General features: G+C 47.5%; 3 protein-coding genes across 6 annotated transcripts; 2 read left to right on the top strand and 1 right to left on the bottom strand.

Moving 5' to 3' along the window:
* Positions 1-152: 152 nt before the first annotated feature.
* Positions 153-2,808, top strand: LOC311317079 (dnaJ homolog subfamily B member 9-like). Its single transcript, XM_084448085.1, has 3 exons — positions 153-208; positions 771-1,014; positions 1,826-2,808. Exons 2-3 carry the CDS (start codon positions 798-800, stop codon positions 2,299-2,301), a joined length of 693 nt encoding a protein of 230 aa, XP_084304211.1. The 5' UTR covers positions 153-208; positions 771-797; the 3' UTR covers positions 2,302-2,808.
* A 1,505-nt stretch (positions 2,809-4,313) lies between these two features.
* Positions 4,314-12,972, top strand: LOC311317078 (dynamin-1-like protein; the record flags this gene model as incomplete). 3 transcript variants are annotated; one of them, XM_084448082.1, is made up of 19 exons in its annotated part: positions 4,314-4,415; positions 4,983-5,124; positions 6,096-6,145; positions 6,381-6,452; positions 6,657-6,743; positions 7,006-7,168; positions 7,302-7,422; positions 7,637-7,768; positions 8,041-8,247; positions 8,475-8,595; positions 9,648-9,803; positions 10,245-10,334; positions 10,473-10,565; positions 10,928-10,981; positions 11,217-11,288; positions 12,060-12,191; positions 12,330-12,439; positions 12,627-12,786; positions 12,916-12,972. In XM_084448082.1, the coding sequence occupies 19 exons, from the start codon at positions 4,314-4,316 to the stop codon at positions 12,970-12,972; spliced, it is 2,121 nt and encodes a 706-aa protein (XP_084304208.1). The 3 variants fall into 3 exon arrangements, with proteins under 3 accessions (XP_084304208.1, XP_084304210.1, XP_084304209.1); XM_084448084.1 differs by lacking the exon at positions 11,217-11,288 and having other exon boundaries at positions 6,099-6,145; XM_084448083.1 differs by lacking the exon at positions 11,217-11,288 and having other exon boundaries at positions 12,015-12,191.
* A 2,306-nt stretch (positions 12,973-15,278) lies between these two features.
* On the bottom strand, positions 15,279-19,688 carry tnnt2e (troponin T2e, cardiac; the record flags this gene model as incomplete). 2 transcript variants are annotated; one of them, XM_084447596.1, is made up of 8 exons in its annotated part: positions 19,638-19,688; positions 19,409-19,525; positions 19,144-19,221; positions 18,857-18,970; positions 18,448-18,560; positions 18,071-18,161; positions 17,769-17,809; positions 15,279-15,318 (listed from the first exon to the last, which is right to left on the bottom strand). In XM_084447596.1, the coding sequence occupies exons 2-8, from the start codon at positions 19,490-19,492 to the stop codon at positions 15,279-15,281; spliced, it is 561 nt and encodes a 186-aa protein (XP_084303722.1). In that variant the 5' UTR covers positions 19,493-19,525; positions 19,638-19,688. The 2 variants fall into 2 exon arrangements, with proteins under 2 accessions (XP_084303722.1, XP_084303723.1); XM_084447597.1 differs by lacking the exon at positions 17,769-17,809 and adding an exon at positions 16,695-16,732.
* Positions 19,689-20,549: the final 861 nt, after the last annotated feature.

The raw sequence follows: 20,549 nt of genomic DNA, 5'->3' as shown, positions 1-20,549 counted from the left end.
ATTATACAGACGCAACAGTTCGACACGTGCTCCTAGTATGAGCCAATCACTGAGAATGGAGTCACTGGGTGAAGAAAAGGACCAATGGCGTTGCGAGTCGTGGTGTTCAGCTCTGGAATGCAGCTTGTAATGGTCTGGGAGCTTTTCTGCTCATCAGCTGGAGAGGTTTCATTTCACATTCCCGAGGGTGTTGTTGCTACTGCTCAAGGTAAAAGCACCGGAATTATTGTATTGAGTTATATTTTTGTAAAGAATAATGAATTTCAACAGTGTAAGATATGTGCAGCTCAAGTGGTCTTGTCACACAAGCTATCTATGATATCGATGGCTAGATATTTCCCCTAAAATAGCGAATCATCTCGAGTTGACTTTTTTTTGACCGAGTTAGTGCCATACTGTAGGTTTCGGCACTAACGTACAGTAGCTACAATCTTAATAGCGTTAAATAGCAACTAGCAATGTGCCCGGCAGTTTTTTTTTTTTACATAATAGTACGTGTCTTTTTGAACGTTCTGTTTAAAAACACGCATATGATCTTGCCATGGATATATTGCCCATGTCGCCATATTAAACATCCTTTTTGACAGTGAGGGCAAATGTTTGAAGTGGGTTATATTTTCTGGCATTGAAATGGCATCATGAAACTAACCACCAGTGACAGGTAGACCATTGTAGTCAGCCACTTCTTTCACGGTTCAGTCACACTGTCACAACTAACTAGCTGAGTCACAAGAAACTAGCTAACTGTCACACTCTTATCTTCTACGCAGGGGACAAGCTGCTAAACCACTAGTATCATGGCTACAGCCCAGTCGGTGCTTCTGATGGCCGTGTGTATCCTGATGATCACCGAGCTGATTCTGGCCAAGCGGGACTATTATGACATCCTTGGGGTGCCCAGAGACGCCTCCCAGCGCCAGATCAAGAAGGCCTTCCACAGGCTTGCCATGAAGCACCACCCCGACAGAAACAAGAGTCCAGGTGCAGAGGCCAAGTTCAGGGAAATTGCAGAGGGTGAGTCCAGCCTGCCAGATAAGAGTAAAGTCAGCTGTTTAACCCTTCCTGTCTGTTACCTCAGAGCCCTGTTCAGTAGATGTTTAGTCAGTGCTGCAGTGTATCACGTTATAGAAGGTACCCAAGGGCTCTAGCTCTCTAGCTCTCTTAAGCAATACATGAGTAATGAATGAAAGTATATAATGACCTGATGACCATGACGCTCCCAGACCCCCCCAGCCTCGTGAGACCATCTCGATCTCGCAAGCTCACATTCTGTTTCTCTCTACAGATCAGTCTGGCCTTCCTCATATGTACATCGATTTCAGTGGTCAGAAGTATTTGCTTTGACTGAAAACGGCTTTTCCACTGAGAAACTCTCTCAGTTTCTCTTTTTTTGTTGTGTTATTGAGTCTGTTTTTGCAATAACTGCACTTTTGGCTGTGTTTATTCTACAAACATTAACGATACCACTTGTTGCTTCGGGAGATGCCATTAGCCTACTGTATTGCCAGCCCATTACACTATGAGATCCAATCAGGGGCTGCTCTCACCATGGAACGCAGTCCCTGATTGGCCTGTCACGTTGTAATTTCTGGAAAGCAATGTGGATACGAGGAAGGACAGACTGATCTGTGGAGGTCAACCCCTCTCAATGCTACCAAAAAGTTTGAATTTCAATTGATATGGAATATGTGAGATAAACAGAGGAATGAATAGAGAAAGAAAAGGAATACATACTGAATGAAAGATGAATTGTGAGAAGAGACGGCTATAAATATCCCAAATCTGTTGAATATAAATTGACAAGCGTTTTTCCTCCCTCCTCCAGCGTATGAGATGTTATCGGACGACCAGAGAAGGAGGGAGTATGACCAGTTTGGCCACGGACCCTCTCCAGGGGAGGAGGCCTCAGAAGGAGCGGGACAAGGAGGAGGGGCCAGCCAACAGTTCCACCGCCAGCCCTTCAACTTCAACTTTGAGGACATGTTCACAGACTTTAACCTGTATGACCAGCACCGCCACCACCAGCAGCACCAGCACTCCCACCACAAGAGGCACTTTGAGAACCACTTCCATGCCCACCAGCAAGCCTCCCGGGGCGACAGTGTCAAGAGGCCCTTCCAGGGGGCATTCGGTGGAGAAGGAATGTTTGACAACATGTTTGAGGACTTGGAGAAGATGTTCTCCTTCAACAGACACTCTGCCAGGGCTGACAGCACGTTCCGGGGCTCAGTGAAGCAGCACTGCAGGACAGTGACACAGCGCAGAGGGAACATGGTGACCACATACACGGACTGCTCCTGAGGCTAACGCCCAGCCCAGGCTCTGCCCAGACGCACACAACCCTCTGACCCTCCCCCGAACCCATAGAGCTTACCGCCTACTGTGTTATGGCATGCAAGGGGTGGGACTGCTTAAACAGGATATGTTTCTGTTTAAAACAGATCAAATGAAAATGCATGAGAAAGGTTGTCTTGTCATGCAAGATGGGGAAGTACCACCCGGCCTATCAGAGGTTTGCTAAGCCTACACCTATCCTATCCCCGTTGAGATCCACACGTCATCGCTGGGGTGTTGGGGGCGGGGGTGTCTGGACAGGTGTCCTGAAACATTTCTAGTCCTTTACTCACTAGGTGCAGTGGGTTGAATCAATTGCTTGTTGTTTAGGAATTTGTTAATTTATCACTTTTAGTGTTTGGGTATTCAGTGTTTTGATGGTTTGCCGCTAGAAACAAACAACTGATCTGTGTGATGCACTACGGTCTGCTTCTAAGAATAATGATCACATATCATTCAGTTAAGCTGAGCTCACTCAACATATTACATATATATATATATATATATATATAGATAGTTGTTGCGTTTTATCATGCCCCCATAGGTTTCTAGTTGTCTTTGTTTACCTTTGTCAGTCAGATGGCGTTGAGCTGATGCTCGCACATGTATTCTCCATCCCCAGGACTGACCAGTGTTTAAACCAAAGTCATTTTATCATAATTTTATGATTTTCTGGGCTTTGTGATTTGTTTATACAAACCGGATTGTGAGGCTTTTTGCCTGACAGAGCACCAGATGCAAAAATCCTTTAAAAGGCATGATCTGCAACTGGTGCCTGGAAACATGACCACCTGCGGCCTGCGAGGGTAACTTCACTCCTGAATAAGGCCGTAACAGAACGCTTCTGTTGCTGATTAAATCTCAGCAGGTGAGCTGTCTTCCAATAAAAGGATTTAGCAATTGCTCTAGCAGAGGCAAATGGTGGTCTGTTTTAACCTCTCCATTTATCAGCAATATAGAGATATTTCAATGCATGAAATCCTACATATTGGACTTTTAAGTTGTTTATTCTGCATTATTTAGCTCTTAAGGGCATAAACACATGGGAAAGGTGAATTCCTAGCTCTCCATCTTGCGAACAGAATTTATCTTTGAAACTAAACATACCCTCATTGTATTCAGCTCAGTCCACCAACTGTTACCTCGTTTTTTGTTTTTTTTCTGATGTGCGTTCTCATGATGTGCAATATTTGCAGCTGGCACAATAGCTATAATCAATTTCCAATTACAGTTTACTAAACGTACAGTTACATACTGTATGAGCTACTATTGGGGTCCAGTGCCTTGCTGAAGGGCACAATTGATGGGAAATCACTTGTCAAGTGGCCTGGCCCATGCTCTAACGACTGGGCTACCTACATGACCACCCCCATATTCATGCTGCCTTCCTCTGTCACTGAATGTGATGTGTAATTGTCATTATCAAATATCTGCACTTTTAACAAGCTCTGTGTGTGCGTGTGTGCGTGCGGCATGTGTATCTGTATGAAGCTGATGAGTGGTAAAATGTGTTGACAAATAAAAATTACCGCATAATATTTATTTCGTAATTAATTCATTTTGATTCAGTTAGCCTGTAATTATTTGTTAGCTTTAGGCCCCATCTCTCAGAGTAGGTTATGTTACTGTATGCCTCACTCGGAGAGTATGCATTGGTCGTATGAGTTCTCATAATAAACTGATTGTTACACCTGCCATCATCCATGAAAAATGACTCCGAGGTGATGGTGGAACTGGATGTATTAAACTAGGGTGGAGCCTAGGAGATGTAGTTTTTTTTTCAATAGTTGTAATGGCAGTGTGCAACGCTGAGACTACAAGTCCCAGTGAAGTCCGAGCCAGTATCACTCGCAGACACGGGTGGGCTATTTCAATGGTGTCTATGGGACATTGGATGACTTTGTATGACAGCGCGCACCGCTAGAACAGCTGAATAGCTATTCCGCACATTCCGAAAAGGCTTTCTGGTCAGCTTGAACATGGAGGCTCTTATCCCCGTTATAAACAAGCTTCAGGATGTCTTTAACACAGTGGGAGCGGACATCATTCAGCTGCCGCAGATTGCAGTCGTAGGCACCCAGGTACAATAATCCCAGTACATTATCCCAGGATGTCATATGTGTTGTCAAATTCGTGCAAGGCTAGCTGCTGCTTTGCGCACCCACGGATTGAGACCGGTCTATTAGCTATTTCGTTAGCTTGCTACAGTAGCCAAGGTGCTGTCCATTCCGAATCTAAAAATGAAACATCAAAAGGCGTTACTAAAAATGTCTCCTAGCGCTCAAGCCAGTGGTGGTGTTTCATCTTTCACGAGCTCTGGCTCATCCAGTCGTGCTGTGATTATTCATTAGGAGCGTCACCTCGTCCAATAAGTGCTATTTTCAGACCAGCTTTCTTCAAATAAGGTCACTTGCAGTGCAGGTGTATAACAGCTGGTTTGAGATCATTACTTACAGCTCAGTGTAATTGTGTAACACCGGGGCAGAATCTGCTCCCAGATCACCACTGTTAACCCATTGTATTCTGTTCCAGCCTGTCTCTAGAGCAGTGAGAAATAGGCTATCCAGGACAGGTGCAGTTAATCGCTGGCTGTTATCAGGTCAGTTATGTAAGTTGTCTGTGAATGTGCACATGTTTGGTCTCTCCAGAGCAGCGGTAAAAGCTCGGTGTTGGAGAGCCTGGTTGGTCGGGACCTGCTTCCCCGCGGGACCGGCATTGTGACCCGGCGCCCGCTTATCCTGCAGCTGGTGCACGTCGACCCCGGGGATGTCAGGAAGAGAGAGGAGAACGGTAGGCAGCACAGACACAGGCGGACTACTGGAGCCCACAGCCTAACTGCTCTCTCATAGGCCCGTGCTCGTCACGCATACGTACAGGCGTACCGTTGAGATACCGAGATACATAGACCCATACGCAGTAGGGTAGAATACAGTACAATGCCTTTAATAATCGTAAAACATGACTCTATGGTAAAACCTAGTAGCACCGTAACTGTAAAAGATCACACCCCACTCATCTCATCTCGGTTGTTTTGTGCTCATGGCCTCTCCTCTCTGGCTTTGGGGAGGGTCCGACCAGCCGTTGTAACCCTCTCTGTCTCTGTCTCCTCGATGGCCGACATCCACTGAACAACTTTGTTTGTACAGGTGTTATTCGGTTCCGCTCTGCTTGTGGCCTTTAGTTTGTGTTTCTCTCCATCTCTCATCTCCTGTTATTTGTCCCACACCCGTGCTGTTGACCACTAGCTGAACTGGGATAGAGTTCCGTAGAGGCTGGGGAAAGGGTCCCGTAGAGGCTGGGGAAAGAGTCCCGTAGAGGCTGGTAAAAGAGTCCCGTAGAGGCTGGGGAAAGAGTCCCGTAGAGGCTGGTGAAAGAGTCCCGTAGAGGCTGGTGAAAGAGTCCCGTAGAGGCTGGTGAAAGAGTCCCGTAGAGGCTGGTGAAAGAGTCCCGTAGAGGCTGGTGAAAGAGTCCCGTAGAGGCTGGGGAAAGAGTCCCGTAGAGGCTGGTGAAAGAGTCCCGTAGAGGCTGGGGAAAGAGTCCCGTAGAGGCTGGTGTTGATGACATCCTTCTAGCCGAAGCTCCTCATTGCTTATTGTAGAACTAGTGCTCATATACTGTAAGATCTTGTAGATCTCTTTTTAATGTTAGTTAAGTTTGAAGAGTGAAAGTAGACATGAGAAAGCAGACCTGAGCATCTTGGCCACCAAGACTAGAATATATCCATAGATAAATAATGATGGAGACTCTTATCATTGTATCAGCAGGCACAGAAGGGGAAGAATGGGGGAAATTCTTACACACCAAAAACAAGGTATGACTTATCAAATTGTCAAGATATCTATCTATCTATCTATCTATCTATCTATCTATCTATCTATCTATCTATCTATCTATCTATCTATCTATCTATCTATCTATCTATCTATCTATCTATCTATCTAATCTATCTAATCTATCTATCTATCTAGTCCAGGCGTGTTGACTGAGGAATATTAAGGTCCTTGTTGTTGCATAACGTATCAGTAATGCATCTGTGTTTTCCTCAGATCTACACAGACTTTGATGAAATCAGGCAAGAGATCGAAAACGAAACGGAGAGAATCTCCGGGAATAACAAGGTGAGATGATCGGATTGAGATGTGTGTGTGTTACAATACCTGTTAGTCTGGGATTACAGAGCCAGATTAAACCTACTTCTGAACATAAAACCACCTGGATAATCCCTATTGACGGTTCAAGATTGGTTTTAATCCGGTCAGGTTAATTGATCTCCTAGGATCTTAACCAATGTACAGCTCCATGTCTGCCTCTGTTTTCTGTAGGGGATCAGTGATGAGCCCATCCACCTGAAGATCTTCTCCCCTAACGTGGTCAACCTCACACTGGTGGACCTGCCAGGCATCACCAAGGTAACAGCCAACACACATCCAGTCACAAAACTGTCATTATAGGCTACGAGGAGGAGGAGGAGGAGGAGGAGGAGGAGATCTTAGGTTTCTTCCTTAGGGAGTTTCCTCTCCTCCTTCTGTAAAGGGAAGGTTGGGGAAGACTGGAGGGCTGGAGGAGTGAGGGAGGACGGGGGATAGAGGCGTGGGGGGAGGTGTGAAGGGATGGAGGAGGACAGGGCTGGTCAAACTCACCCCTGGACGCTCTTGTGTCTCCTGACCCCAGGTGCCCGTGGGGGACCAGCCGAGCGACATCGAGATGCAGATCAAAGAGCTGATTCTGAAGCACATCTCCAACCCCAACTCCATCATCCTGGCCGTCACGGCCGCCAACACGGACATGGCCACCTCAGAGGCCCTCAAGTTGGCCCGCGAGGTCGACCCCGACGGTGAACACACTGCTGCAGTTCTCTGTGTCTCTGTGTGTGGCCCAGTTCCCTCTTGTTCCCTGAAGTGTAATCTCATCTGCTGTGTGTGTGTGTGTGTGTGTGTGTGTGTGTGTGTGTGTGTGTGTGTGCGCAGGCAGGAGAACCCTGGCTGTGGTGACCAAGCTGGATCTGATGGATGCTGGGACTGATGCCATGGACGTTCTGATGGGCCGGGTCATCCCTGTCAAACTGGGCCTCATCGGGGTGGTCAACAGGTCCGCACTGCAAAACCTCAACACACACACACAGAGCCGCATTCTTTCTATCTCACACACACACACACACGCACACACACACACACACACACACACACACACACACACACACACACACACACACACACACACACACACACACAGAACCACTCTCTCACACTGGCAGACCAGTAGATGTCTATAATACCAGCCTTCCCTATCTGTGTTCCTGCAGGAGCCAGCTGGACATCAACAATAAGAAGATGGTCGCTGACGCCATCCGAGACGAACACGCCTTCCTGCAGAAGAGGTACCCCTCACTGGCCAATAGGAACGGGACCAAGTACCTGGCCAGGACCCTCAACAGGTCAGTCACAGACAGCACTCTCAGCAGGTACTGTAGATACACCACACAGCAGTACCCTGGCAGGGAGGGAGAACTAGGTAACAAAAATGTAGACCCTTCAACAGGTCAGGTCAGACACACAGCACACAAACAGGCAGCACAATTTCATTCCAGTCGCTGTTTTGTTTATTGGTCAAACACATTATGCAGAGCATTTTGATTGATTGTTTACTTTTTTTTTTTTAATTAATTGGTTGATTGGTTGATTGATCAATGCTTGATTGTTGCTCCAGGTTGCTGATGCACCACATCCGTGACTGCCTCCCCGACCTGAAGACTCGCATCAACGTGCTGGCGGCTCAGTACCAGTCCTTGCTGAGCAGCTATGGAGAGCCTGTGGAGGACCAGAGCGCCACGCTGCTCCAGCTCATCACCAAGTTCGCCGCCGAGTACTGCAACACCATAGAGGGCACCGCCAAGTACATAGAGACCGCTGAGCTGTGAGTAGTAGCGGTACCTTCCCCGGGCCACCGGGGGGCGCTGTTGAACTGCAGGTTTGAGGCCAGCGCAAGCCCATTGAAGCGGTCTGGGAACGAGATATCAGTCTCATAGCTCCTTCACCTGAATGACCCATCAGTGGGAATATCTGGGATTTCTACTAGAGGCCGGGGCAGGATCTGTCGTGTTGCTATGAAGGCTCGTCAGGCCTGTACATCTTGTCTTCCAGGTGTGGCGGAGCCCGGATCTGCTACATTTTCCACGAGACGTTCGGGAGGACGCTGGAGTCCGTGGACCCTCTAGGGGGCCTGAACACCATCGACATCCTGACCGCCATCCGCAACGCCACGGTGAGTCCTGCCGAGGAAAGGTCGTCCCCGGACGGGGTGTCGGCGTTTAAAGCCGGTCCTCCGTGCATCTGTCTATAGCTCGCCAGTGATTTTTACGCCCCTGGGTCTTTCTTTAGTACGTCCATGTACGTTAGTGTGGGACGCCCTCGTGATCGATGGCCGTGCGTCGGCTCCCACAGCACCAGTTTGCTGGCGGGCAGCTCCTGGTGTCTCTGGCAGTGACCAGCCAGCCTCATTCTCCTGGCTCCTGGCTCATTTTGTCACTCAACCTTAGTGACAGATGCTAGTTGGTAACATGCTCGTTCTGGTTGATGTTAAGTACTGCAAGTTGCATTCTGGGACCTTCTGCCGGGTGGGCTTCAAGGTCCAGCGTTTACAGCCACATAGGAGAACGGACTGAGCTTGATTTGACGGAAGAACCCGAGCTTGATTTGTCAGGGGAGGTTGGATTTCCACACACTGGCCATGTCGTTCAGAGCCTTCCATGCAAGCACATGGCACATGGATATACAAGTATTAAGAGAACTGGACGAGGCATTCAAAGATGGCTGCCCAGTTATCCCAATGAGAGCTGCTCACTCAGCGCATATGCTGTAAAAGCCTCTACAGATTCCACTTCCAGCCTTCCTTCCTTGTTCCCAAAGACCAGAGCAGCGCTGCCATAGAGACACAGCACACAGAGACAGAAACAGCTCAATCAATCAATCAATCAATCAAAGCTTTATTTGTACAACGCATTTCATACCCAGAGGCAACACAATGCGCTTTACAGAGAACAAGGGAGGTGGGCATACGACCCACTCTCTACATATTCCAGAGGGAAGCAAAAAAACAGTATCACAACTATTAAACTCTGGCTTTTGGTGGCTTCTAAAGAAAAGTGGACCCAATGCTTTTTTTAAACTTGACAATTCAAAGAGTTGTTTTTGACTTTTAGCGATGCGCAGAACATTTTTGTTTCTTTCCCCCGCCGTTTAACGCCCCGCGTACGTCTATGGGAAAAAATGCTTTAGACCGAGGAAGTAACCCCCGTCCTGGCCTCCTCCCCCCAGGGTCCGCGTCCCTCTCTGTTCGTGCCGGAGGTGTCGTTCGAGCTGCTGGTGAAGAAGCAGGTGAAGCGTCTGGAGGAGCCCAGCCTGCGCTGTGTGGAGCTGGTCCACGAGGAGATGCAGAGGATCATCCAGCACTGCAGCAACTACAGCACACAGGCATGGCGGGCACACACACACACACACACACACATGCACACACGCACCCACACACACACACACACACGCACAAACATACACATGCACACACACGCACATGCACGCACACACACACACACACACACACACACACAGACACATGCATGCATACACACGCACACACACACGCACACACATGCACACACACACACACACGCACGCACACACATGCACACACACGCACATGCACGCACACACGCACGCACATACACACACATACATAAATATATAATGTACATACTGTATATACATACCTGTACTGTATATACAGGTACACACTCACGCACGCACACAGACACACATACTACACACACACACACACACACACACACACACACACACACACACACACACATACTCAGACACGCACCCCTGACATTCCTTCCTGTGTGTGTTCCCTAGGAGCTGCTGCGGTTCCCGAAGCTCCACGACGCCATCGTGGAGGTGGTGACCTCCCTGCTGAGGAAGAGGCTCCCGGTCACCAACGAGATGGTACGGCCCGGCCCGGCGCACAGAGAGAGCCGCACCGCACCGTCTCCCATCACACCGGCCCACAGCTAGACCGCCGCTGCTCCGAGTCCGTCCTGATCGTCCACCCGTCTGTCTGACTGTGTCTTGTATCGTCTGCAGGTGCACAACCTGGTTGCCATAGAGCTGGCCTACATCAACACTAAGCACCCGGACTTCGCCGACGCCTGTGGAGTCATGAACAACAACATCGAGGTGACTAGCTCCGCTCGCTCATCGACAGCCTACCGCAAAACAACTCGGGCTCTTTAGTGTCATTTTATTTATATTTATAGTATTTGTATTTTTAGTTTGCTTTTCTTCACATTGCCTTCAGTGCTAGATTATGCTCTTAGTCACTTATTTTTGAAAGGAGATGCACTTTTGAGTTCTGGCAAGTAGTAGTACATTGGCTTTTCCTACGTTAAATGCAATTATTGGAAGTGGCTTTGGATAAAAGCGTCAGCTGAATGACTGTAATGTAATATAATGTAATATAATGTACAGAGCAGCTGTGACACCCAACCACACTCTGACCTGCCATGTTCACGCGTGCTCCGGTCATTCGTTCCCCGCAGGAGGCCAGGAGGAACAGGACGAGAGAGATGCCCGCAGCCGTCTCCAGGGATAAGGTAAACACGCTCTCACACCCTTCATCAGCCAGCATCGTAGACCACCGAACACCGACTGTGGAATATGAACGCTTGATGCTCAGTCAGCTGTTATTTTACCCCCACCCCCCAACCCTCCTATCTCTGTCTGTCTCTCACCTCCCAATTATCAACCTTTCCCTGGTGTCTCCTTTCTCCTCACCTCTTCTCAGTTCTATCTCTTCTTTCTCCACCCCTCTTTCTCTCCTCCTCCCAGTCGGTTCAGGGTCCGCCTGGCCAGCTGGTCCCCGCCGACTCCCCGGGTCTTGTGGATGCGGAGGGTGCCAAGGTGGGCACAACAACCCCCCCTACCCACCCCCCCCCCCCGGGTGGCTGTGTCTGGGCATGGGTGTTGGCATGCTCCATGCTCCGCTCTTGTCTGCTCTGGGCCCAGATCAGGATCGCCGCCGTTCTGTGTCATCTACCATGGGGGCGGCAAATTTCTGAGAATATTCACATGCTTCCCAAAAGTCCCGACGGGAATTTATGGGAATTAACAGGAATTAACGAGAATAAACTGGAAACGTATGGGAATTAAAAGGAATTATTCCCGTTAATTCCTGTTAATTCCCCATGAGAAGTTTGTGAATATGCATGGAATTTTGCAGCCCTAGTATCCTCGTCTCCGTCCGTGCAGATAGAGGGGTATGGTGTACAGCAGGATTAGGGTCTGCCCTGCTGATGGACTGGTGCGTGTCAGCTGTACTGTATGTGTTACTATATCAGTCTGAGAAGAGCTTTGTCGGACCTGATCCACACATGCCGCTCTCTGCTGCACTCAAATCCCTGATTACATGTCTAACTCCTCCTGTTTATCTTTCTGCGTTAACACTGAGCTCACTTCCTGCTTTCAGAGGAAGCGGCGTGTCCGTCTCCGTATGTGTTTCAGCTTGGCAATAACGAGGCCGGTTGTGGCGTCGGCGCGAACTGCCCAAGCTAGCGGAATGTGAACCGCGCTATCAGGGCCGGCTAACCGCGTTAACGCTAGCGATCGTGATGGCGGATGACTGACCAGGCTGTGCCCCCCCTCCTCTACCCCCCCCCCCCCCTCCCCCCCCAGGCCCCAGGAGCCGCCCCCCCGGGGGAGCAGGAGGGGACGGGGAGCTGGAGGGGCATGCTGAAGAAGGGAGAGGAGGCCCCGGGTTCAGGACCGGGCAGCCCCCTAAGGGGGGCTGTCAACCTGCTGGACGTGGTGAGGGATCCGGGCCGTGGAGCGAGCCCTTCGTCTGACCACGCAGATGTGGTTTCACGGGGAGCCGCTTAGCTCTGTCCGAGGTTCTGTGTGGCGATGTCGTTCGGTCGTCAGCTGATGCCCTTTCTCCTTCCCCAGCCGGTCCCCGTCGCCAGGAAACTGTCGTCGCGGGAGCAGCGGGACTGCGAGGTCATCGGGCACCTCATCAAGTCCTACTTCCTCATCGTCCGCAAGAATATCCAGGACAGGTGACTACTTCCTGTCCGCCCGTCCTCCACTTCCTGCCGCGGTACTTGGTGATCTAGTTTAGCTTTCCAGACCCAGACCCTTCCTCTGAGATCTCTCTTTTCTGTTATCCTTCTCCACTCCCTTCATCCCTCCATCAAATCACCCGTCTTGCTCTCTCTGTGCCTTCATCTCCCTTCTTTCCCTCAGCGTGCCAAAGGCAGTGATGCACTTCCTGGTGAACCATGTGAAGGACAGCCTTCAGAGCGAGCTGGTTGGTCAGCTCTACAAGTCCGGCCTCCTCAACGAGCTGCTGACCGAATCGGAAGACATGGCCCAGAGACGCAAGGAGGCCGCAGACATGCAGCAGGTATGGGAAACGCCCCCCTGTCCACGCCTGGACCAATCAGGCTCTGGGGTACAGACTCTGGCTCCGTTTGAAGACTTGAAAGAGTACTGGCTCACCATTCTAACCAGTGTGACCACTGTGTTTCCTCAGGCACTCCAGAAGGCCAGTCAGGTGATCGCCGAGATCAGAGAGACACACCTGTGGTGAGGACCGCCATCGTTGCATCATGCCTCAAGGAGGGTCTGCATCTCCTCATCATTTCAGGAGGATTCAGACTTGCTCAAAGCTTTTCTCATTGTTCAAATGCACTGTCGTCATCGTTTACAGTCAGTTTAGGAACTGTATCGGCTCAAGGTGAAGGATGCTGATATTGTATGTGAAAGCCAAATGCTATGTGTGTGAGGGACAGATGTTTGCCAATGTGAAAGCGGACTGTTTTGGCTAGCTACTGTGAGAGTTTAGGACTTGTCCTGGTGCTTTTACAGTTACAGTACATGAGTAGGTTAAGCAATATTCATACTGGTTCAGGGCCACATCAAGGCTAAATCGACATATCATCAGTCACCAGAATAAAATCTCTCTTCGTGTAAATGTTACTGTACTTTGGAGTTCATATCAGGGAAACCTTTAGTGGCCAGTCTGAGTGTATATTATAACACTACAGGGATGGCTTGTTCTCTGCAGGCCACACTGAATAAGCATACATCATGTGTAAATACGATGGAACTCACTTGATGGTTTCCTACATTATTATCCCCACTTTGTGTATCGAGAACACTCTAAAATACTGTGTAACCACAGAAGCGTTTGTGTTATTTAAGTGTGATCATGTCCTAAACACTGGCCCAGCTTTTTCATTATGTTTACAGTTCATACTGTACATGTAGCTCATGTCTGATATATTGCACTGCGGTACACTGTGTATATTTCATAAATTAATATATTTTTCCCCATTCTTAATTTGTGGGTAACACTTGAGAATCACTACCCCAATAGTGAATAGATTATCCACAAACTGTTAATTTAATGATGTGTTAAACATTTGTCTGCTAATGATTTATAAGGCATTAACTATGCCTTATAAATAAATGAATAGATAGATAGATAGATAGATATTTTATTGTTATTATTATATTATATTATTATATTATGTTTCAATGAAATAACAACATGAATACAGTACTGTAAGAAGAACATGGAAAGGAGACCCCAAAGAAGCTAAATGAAAAGCTTTTGGTAGGGGCCAAGACATACAAACCCGAGACAACTCAGTTGTGCAATAGTAAATACTTATACTTAAACTCTTAGTTAATGAGTTATTAATGATTTGTTAAATGTTTTTTAATAATTGGTTAACAATTTAAAACTACGACTTATAATTAATAGATCTTGAACAAGCGACTAGTAAACTACTAACTAATGACTTGTTAAGTATTTGTTAATAGTTGATCCATCTACAGCTGGCCCCATCTGGCCTTCCATCAGAGAACCTACACAATGACAAATTAATAAATATTCAGAAGTGAGTAACAAATCATTATGTAAAGATTGGTAAATATATTTGATAATAGTTTACAGACCTTATTGGGACATTATTCTAAAGTTGCAGCTATTTCACATTTACTAATGTTTACAAATGTTATTTTAGATTGGTAATTTGGCAAATAATTATCATCAACTCATTTGTTAAAGGTCAGTTTTATTTGATAATACTACATTCATGAGTTATAGACCTTTTTATTTTATTTTATAGACCTTAACACTAGATGGATAGAAGAGAACAACCACAACGGGGCCACGGGCACTGTGCACTAGTGTTAGTCAATGAGGAATAGTTGCAACTTAAGAAAAATGTCCCAATAAAGTCTATAAACTATTGACATGGTCTTAACAAATATATTTACTAACCTTTTACATAATTATTTGTCACTCACTCCTAAACATTTGTTAATGTGTTTAGATAGGTTCCCTGATGGAAGGCCATATGGGGCCAACTGTAGGTTGATCAACTACAGTATTTAACAAATACTTAACAAGTCATTAGTAAGTAGTTTACTAATTGCTTGTTTATGATCTATTAACTATTTATAAGTTGTAGTTTTAAATCAATAATAATTTAAATAATAATTGTGAATGTGAATAAAGACGCCAGAGAAGACAAAAGGAATGAAGGAGAGGCTATATATATATATATATATATATATATATATATATATTAGATATATTTCTGGAGAGATGTATCTCATTTGCATATTTGATTTAAAACCTCCAGCTTTGTGTTCTATTTACACTGTGTGCACATAAATAAAGATAAAGATCAGTCAGTCCATCAAAAGCAATGATCTCTTTAATGATCTCTATATTGACTGTGGCCACATGTGCAGCAGACTGTTTTTTGTACATTTCCGTCACCTGTGAGTAGTAGGCTACTGTACATTGACAACAAGTACTGTACAACAACAAAACATGTGTCCCTCCTTCGGCCTCCTGGAGACGTCCTGCTTCCTGAGTCTCTACCTCCTGACGGCCTTGCCCTTGCCTCGGCCTTTGGCACTGTGCAACAACATAAAGCCATCACGTCAGAGAAGGTGTGTGTGTCAACAACATAAAGCCATCAAGTCAGAGAAGGTGTGTGTGTCAACAACATAAAGCCATCAAGTCAGAGAAGGTGTGTGTGTGCCAACAACATAAAGCCATCAAGTCAGAGAAGGTGTGTGTGTGCCAACAACATAAAGCCATCAAGTCAGAGAGTGTGTGCGTGTGTCCGTATGTATTGGGTCAGAGAGAGAGAGTGATCAATGAAATTGAATTGTTGAAAAATGAAAGAACAGCAGAGCGGAAAAAAGTAGGAATAAAAAAGGTTGGGGGGAAAAAAGCAAGGAATTATCAAAGCAATTATCAACGGTGTTGAGGAGTCGTGCACAGGGAAGACAGACCACACATACACAGGACACCGGGGTTAGGGCGGACAGGGATGAGTGACGAGGCGATCGTGTCCTACTCCCAGCTCTCCTTACCTTGTAGCTCTGCTCTGCTCCCATAATGCACCCTGCCATTACCTCTAAATACAATAGCTTTACTGCCTGATGCCTGGATCATGAAGAGAAAACTAGAAAGAGTTACCTGCCATGGACGTTCTTCAAAGAGAGAGAGAGCTCAACCAAACTGGTATTTACATTGTAATTCTTCCTACATTAACTTCATCAATAGTCGATTGTAAAGTTACTACTGACATATACAGGTATGGCCATAAAATAGGCCTGCTGGTTAGGATCACGATCACGATCTGACCAAACTACCGGGTTCGAGATGGAGGGATGGATGAAGGGATGAATAAAGGGATATCTAGACGGAAAGAAGGAGGAGGTACAGGTGAATGAATAAACGGAGGGTTCTAGAAGAATGAGGGAAAGGAAGGAGTCATTTGAGGATTAGCCAACACAATGATCGTAACACTTCTTCCTCAGTCACATGACGGGCAGGCTGAGTCACGTGATCAAGGTTTCTTGCCACCTGGGATCATGACCTTAAAAGGCCTTGGGGGGGAGGGGGGGGGGGGGGGTGAAGCTGGGCAGGTCAGGAGAGGTTCTGTAAAACCATCCCTCACTCCTCTAGCGCTACACACGGCTCATAGGTCTGGGGAGAGGGGATGAGTTGAGGCATGGCAGGCTAGTGCCCATACCATTCACACGCCTAGTCCCCTCAGGTCTCAGAGCAGTGGTAGGGAGAAGGGCCTAGTGGTTGAATTGGGACTGGGCAAAAATCCCAGTTTCAAATGTCCAGACTGTACTTGTGAGGCCCTTTGGTCCTCTAAGCCAATGAAGGATAATAATGAAGTCTGTTTTGACAGATGTGAGGATACCCCTGCCCCCCCCCAGGGAGTTTAAAGGAGAAAGTGACCAGTGTGACTCTGGGTGACCGGGTCTTACCTCTGGTGGTCCTGCACTCTGGCCAGAAGCTGTGGGATCTGTAAACGACACACAGTGAAGGCAGGCTAAGACTGAGGAACACACATACACACACACACGCACAAACACACACACACACACACACACACACACACACACATACTGGAGAAATACACACACACACACACAGGTGCACCCACCCACCCACACACACGCACGCACAAACACACACACACACACACACACACACACACCGGGGAAATACACACACACACATACTGGGCAAATACACGTACACACACACACACGCACAAACACACATACACACACACACACACACACACACAAGCACAAACACACACACACACACATACTGGGGAAATACACACACACACATACTGGGCAAATACACGTACACACACACACACGCACAAACACACATACACACACACACACACACACACACACACAAGCACAAACACACACACACACACATACTGGGGAAATACACACATACTGGGCAAATACACGTACACACACACACACACACACACTGTACTGGGCAAATATACAGCCACACCCACACACTGGGGAACACACACATGCGCACACACACACACACACACACACACACACACACACACACACACACACACACACACACTGGGAAGATGGAGACCAAAGGGCCCCAGGGTGGTGTCACTCTGAACCACCTGGCTGGAGAGAGTTTCACCTGTGGATCAAAAGTCCTCCACCTGAGGTCCACGGAGGGCTGCATTTACCTGCTGCCGCTGTACCACCTGTCACCAGATGTGTCCCACCTGCGGTGGAGAACCGTGGTCCATCTGTGGTCCTGGGTGGGTTGTGTTTCGGCTTGCCTGAACAGACAGGGCCTCCTACTATGGTAGCAATACCTGACCTAGCACACCTGACCCCCACCTGTGGTCAAAACCGTTCGCCTGCGGTCCACCTGACCAGGTCAGCTCGCCTGTGACCCCGACGCTAAACAAACAACAACGTCTCACTCTGACACGGGGCGCAGACGAGAGACGAGACAGCACGGTGAGGGCGACGCCCTAACGAGCGGCTACTCACAACTTCTGCTGCTCTTCAATGCGAGACTGCAGCAAGTTCACCTGGAAGCAAGTCACAGCGGTTTTTAGACAGGCAAGCCCCAGACAGCCACGTAGGCAGTGGTAGGAAGTACAGTAGGCACTAACACTACCCGAGAATCGATCCTGTGGATGTTGAGTGTGGTGTCGCTACAACATGTAGCCTAGGGCCTATCTCTTTGTTTGAGTGTGACCATAGTCAGACCTATAGCAAACTACCGGCTATTCGATTATGCGTCGAGACACAATATTGCTGTCGTATCGCCCCGAGCAAGGGACACTCACATCGTATTTCTGTCTCTTCAGTTTCTCGGTCAGGTCGAATTTCTGCGCCTCCAGCTCCAGCATCCACTGCCACATCTCATTGGCCTTCTCCCTGCAGAGCAGCAACCAACAGGAGGCTAGCATTGACGACATGTGATTCTCAAACCTAGCGTCCCACTTTAGGCCTCGTATGAATTTTGTTCATAGATTGGGATGGAAACGTACAACTCCCAAAACAACTGTAATGAGCAGGCTATGATATTGCTGTGTGGGGTTACGTAAAGACCACGTGAAGCACTTTGTAAATGTAAAGTGTTGGTGAGAACACATCATCTTTAGTTGGAGAAACAGAAAACTGGCTTCTGCCTTGAGGGGACAGTTCAGGGGGTGCTGCGTACTTGAGTTTGTCCTCGCTGAGGTGGTCTATGATGAGAGGTTTTCTCCTGTCAGCCAAGATCTTCTTCTTCTTCTCCCTCTCTGTCTGCTTCTTGGCACCCTTCTTCCCCTCTTGCTGCATCAGGAATAGCAAGAGAGAGAGAGAGAGAGAGAGAGAGGGAGGACCAGTCAGCAGTTCAGACAACCACTTGATGGCAGTAGAGAACTGTCCGGTTTTGAAGTCATCGTGATGACTATCGAAAAATGTTGGGTGAGTGCACACACAAATAAGCCTTATCCAAACTGTATGAAAGTCCAAAGATATGTGTGTGTGTGTGTGTGTGTGTATGTGTGTGTATGTGTGTGTGTATGTGTGTGTGTGTGTGTGTGTATGTGTGTCTGTGTGTGTGTGTGTGTGCACCAGGTGCTGACCCTCTGTTGGACTCCTCCAAATTGGTGAGTCTTGGTGGTGAGAGCCTTCTTCTTCTTGGCGTCCTCATCGTGCTTCTTGCGCTGATCCTCCATCTCCTTCCTCTCTTTCTCCTCCTGCAGGGGGCAGGAGGTCAGACAGGTCAGAGGTCAAACATTCCCTTAACTGCCAGACCTAATTATGACAGACCAGATCTCCAGGAACAATAATGCCAGCCCTGTCCTGCATGGCGGGACTCGCAGTGTGTGTTTCACACCAGCTGACCGCTAGTCAGGTCACAGTGACTCACAGCTTGTCGGACCTGCCTGTCCTTCTCCTGCTCAGTACGGATCCTCTGCTGTTCTGCCCTCTCAGTACGACGTTTCTCCTGCACACACGCGCACGCACACACACACACACACACACACACACACACACACACACACACACACACACACACACACACACACACACAGACAGACAGACGCACACACACAGATACAATTAAAGGATGCTGTGAAGGATGCCCAGGTTGTGTCTACAGGAGAGAGAGGAGAGACCGGAGGGGGACATACGATCCTGTTGACCAGGGCGATGAGCTCCTCCTCATCCTTCTTCCTCTGGATGAAGTGAGCCTCGATCAGAGACTGCAGCTCCATCAAGTCCTTATCCAGTCGCTTCCTGTGGATGTCCTGTAGTCACACGTGCACATACAAATACACGCACGCACGCACATACATCAGTTTAAAAAAAAAAAGTCCCTCTCGCAACTTTCACCTAAGTTTATGTGATCTGATCACTCACGTCAAAGTCAACTTTGTCTCCCTCAGGTATCTTGGGAGGAGCGATGTTTGGCACAAACCTAAAAAAAAGACCTCATTATTAGTGTAACAGGTCATAGGCAAAATCTGCTGGCCAACAGATGTCTTTCAATCAATCAATCCATCAATCAAAGCTTTATTTGTATAGCGCATTTCATACCCAGAGGCAACACAATGGGCTTTACAGAGAACAAGGGAGGTGGGCATACGACCCACTCTCTACATATTCCAGAGGGAAGAAAAAAAACAGTAATCACCCGGGGGCCAGATAAGTGTGCTGTAAAAATTCTTCCCTGACCCCTCTCAACAAGGCGATCGAGAAAGCTCCTGGAGTATGTTTGTCTACCTGCTAAGAACATTTATAAAGCAATACATTACATTAAATTACATTTCAGAGTAAGAGAGGCTAAAAAAGCATCATAGGAGAGACATGGCAAATACTGGTGTGTGTTTGCTATGGCCAAGGCCTAAAGCCGAAAGTCTTTGTCAGTCAGGGAGCAAGATACTTACTTTGTTTTGGGTTTGGAGTCATCTGTGATTGACAACAAAACAAAACAAAACTAGCACGTTTAGTTTGAAGTACAAATTACTGAACGGCCAAATGACATCTACTTTTGAAAAATCTAAAAGTTTTGAAACATTTTTTCCAAAACCTTTGGAAAAGCTGAGCAAGAGGCGTTTTCAAAACTTGGAAACTTTTCAAAGCTACGTGAAGTTACCTTCTGTGGTTTCTGTTGTTCATAAACACAGAAAGAGAATGAAGAATTTGTCTTAGACTGAGAGCACCGGAACAATATCAACATTGGTTTACTTTCTAATAGTTAGATGTTCACCAAACTCTCCTGGTGGTCAAGAACAGCAGAGCAGAAAAATATATAGAAAACATTAATGAAAA

This window comes from Borostomias antarcticus, assembly GCF_949987555.1.
Source record: "Borostomias antarcticus genome assembly, chromosome: 13".
NCBI classification, from domain to species: Eukaryota; Metazoa; Chordata; class Actinopteri; order Stomiiformes; family Stomiidae; genus Borostomias; species Borostomias antarcticus.
This window is presented reverse-complemented; position numbering and strand designations above follow the sequence as displayed.

Bases quoted from the DNA above. Each gene is read 5' to 3' on its own strand.
- LOC311317079 (XM_084448085.1), top strand. From the start codon at position 798: ATGGCTACAGCCCAGTCGGTGCTTCTGATGGCCGTGTGTATCCTGATG. The intron at 1,015-1,825 runs GTGAGTCCAGCC...TCCCTCCTCCAG, and splicing joins GTTCAGGGAAATTGCAGAGG to CGTATGAGATGTTATCGGAC.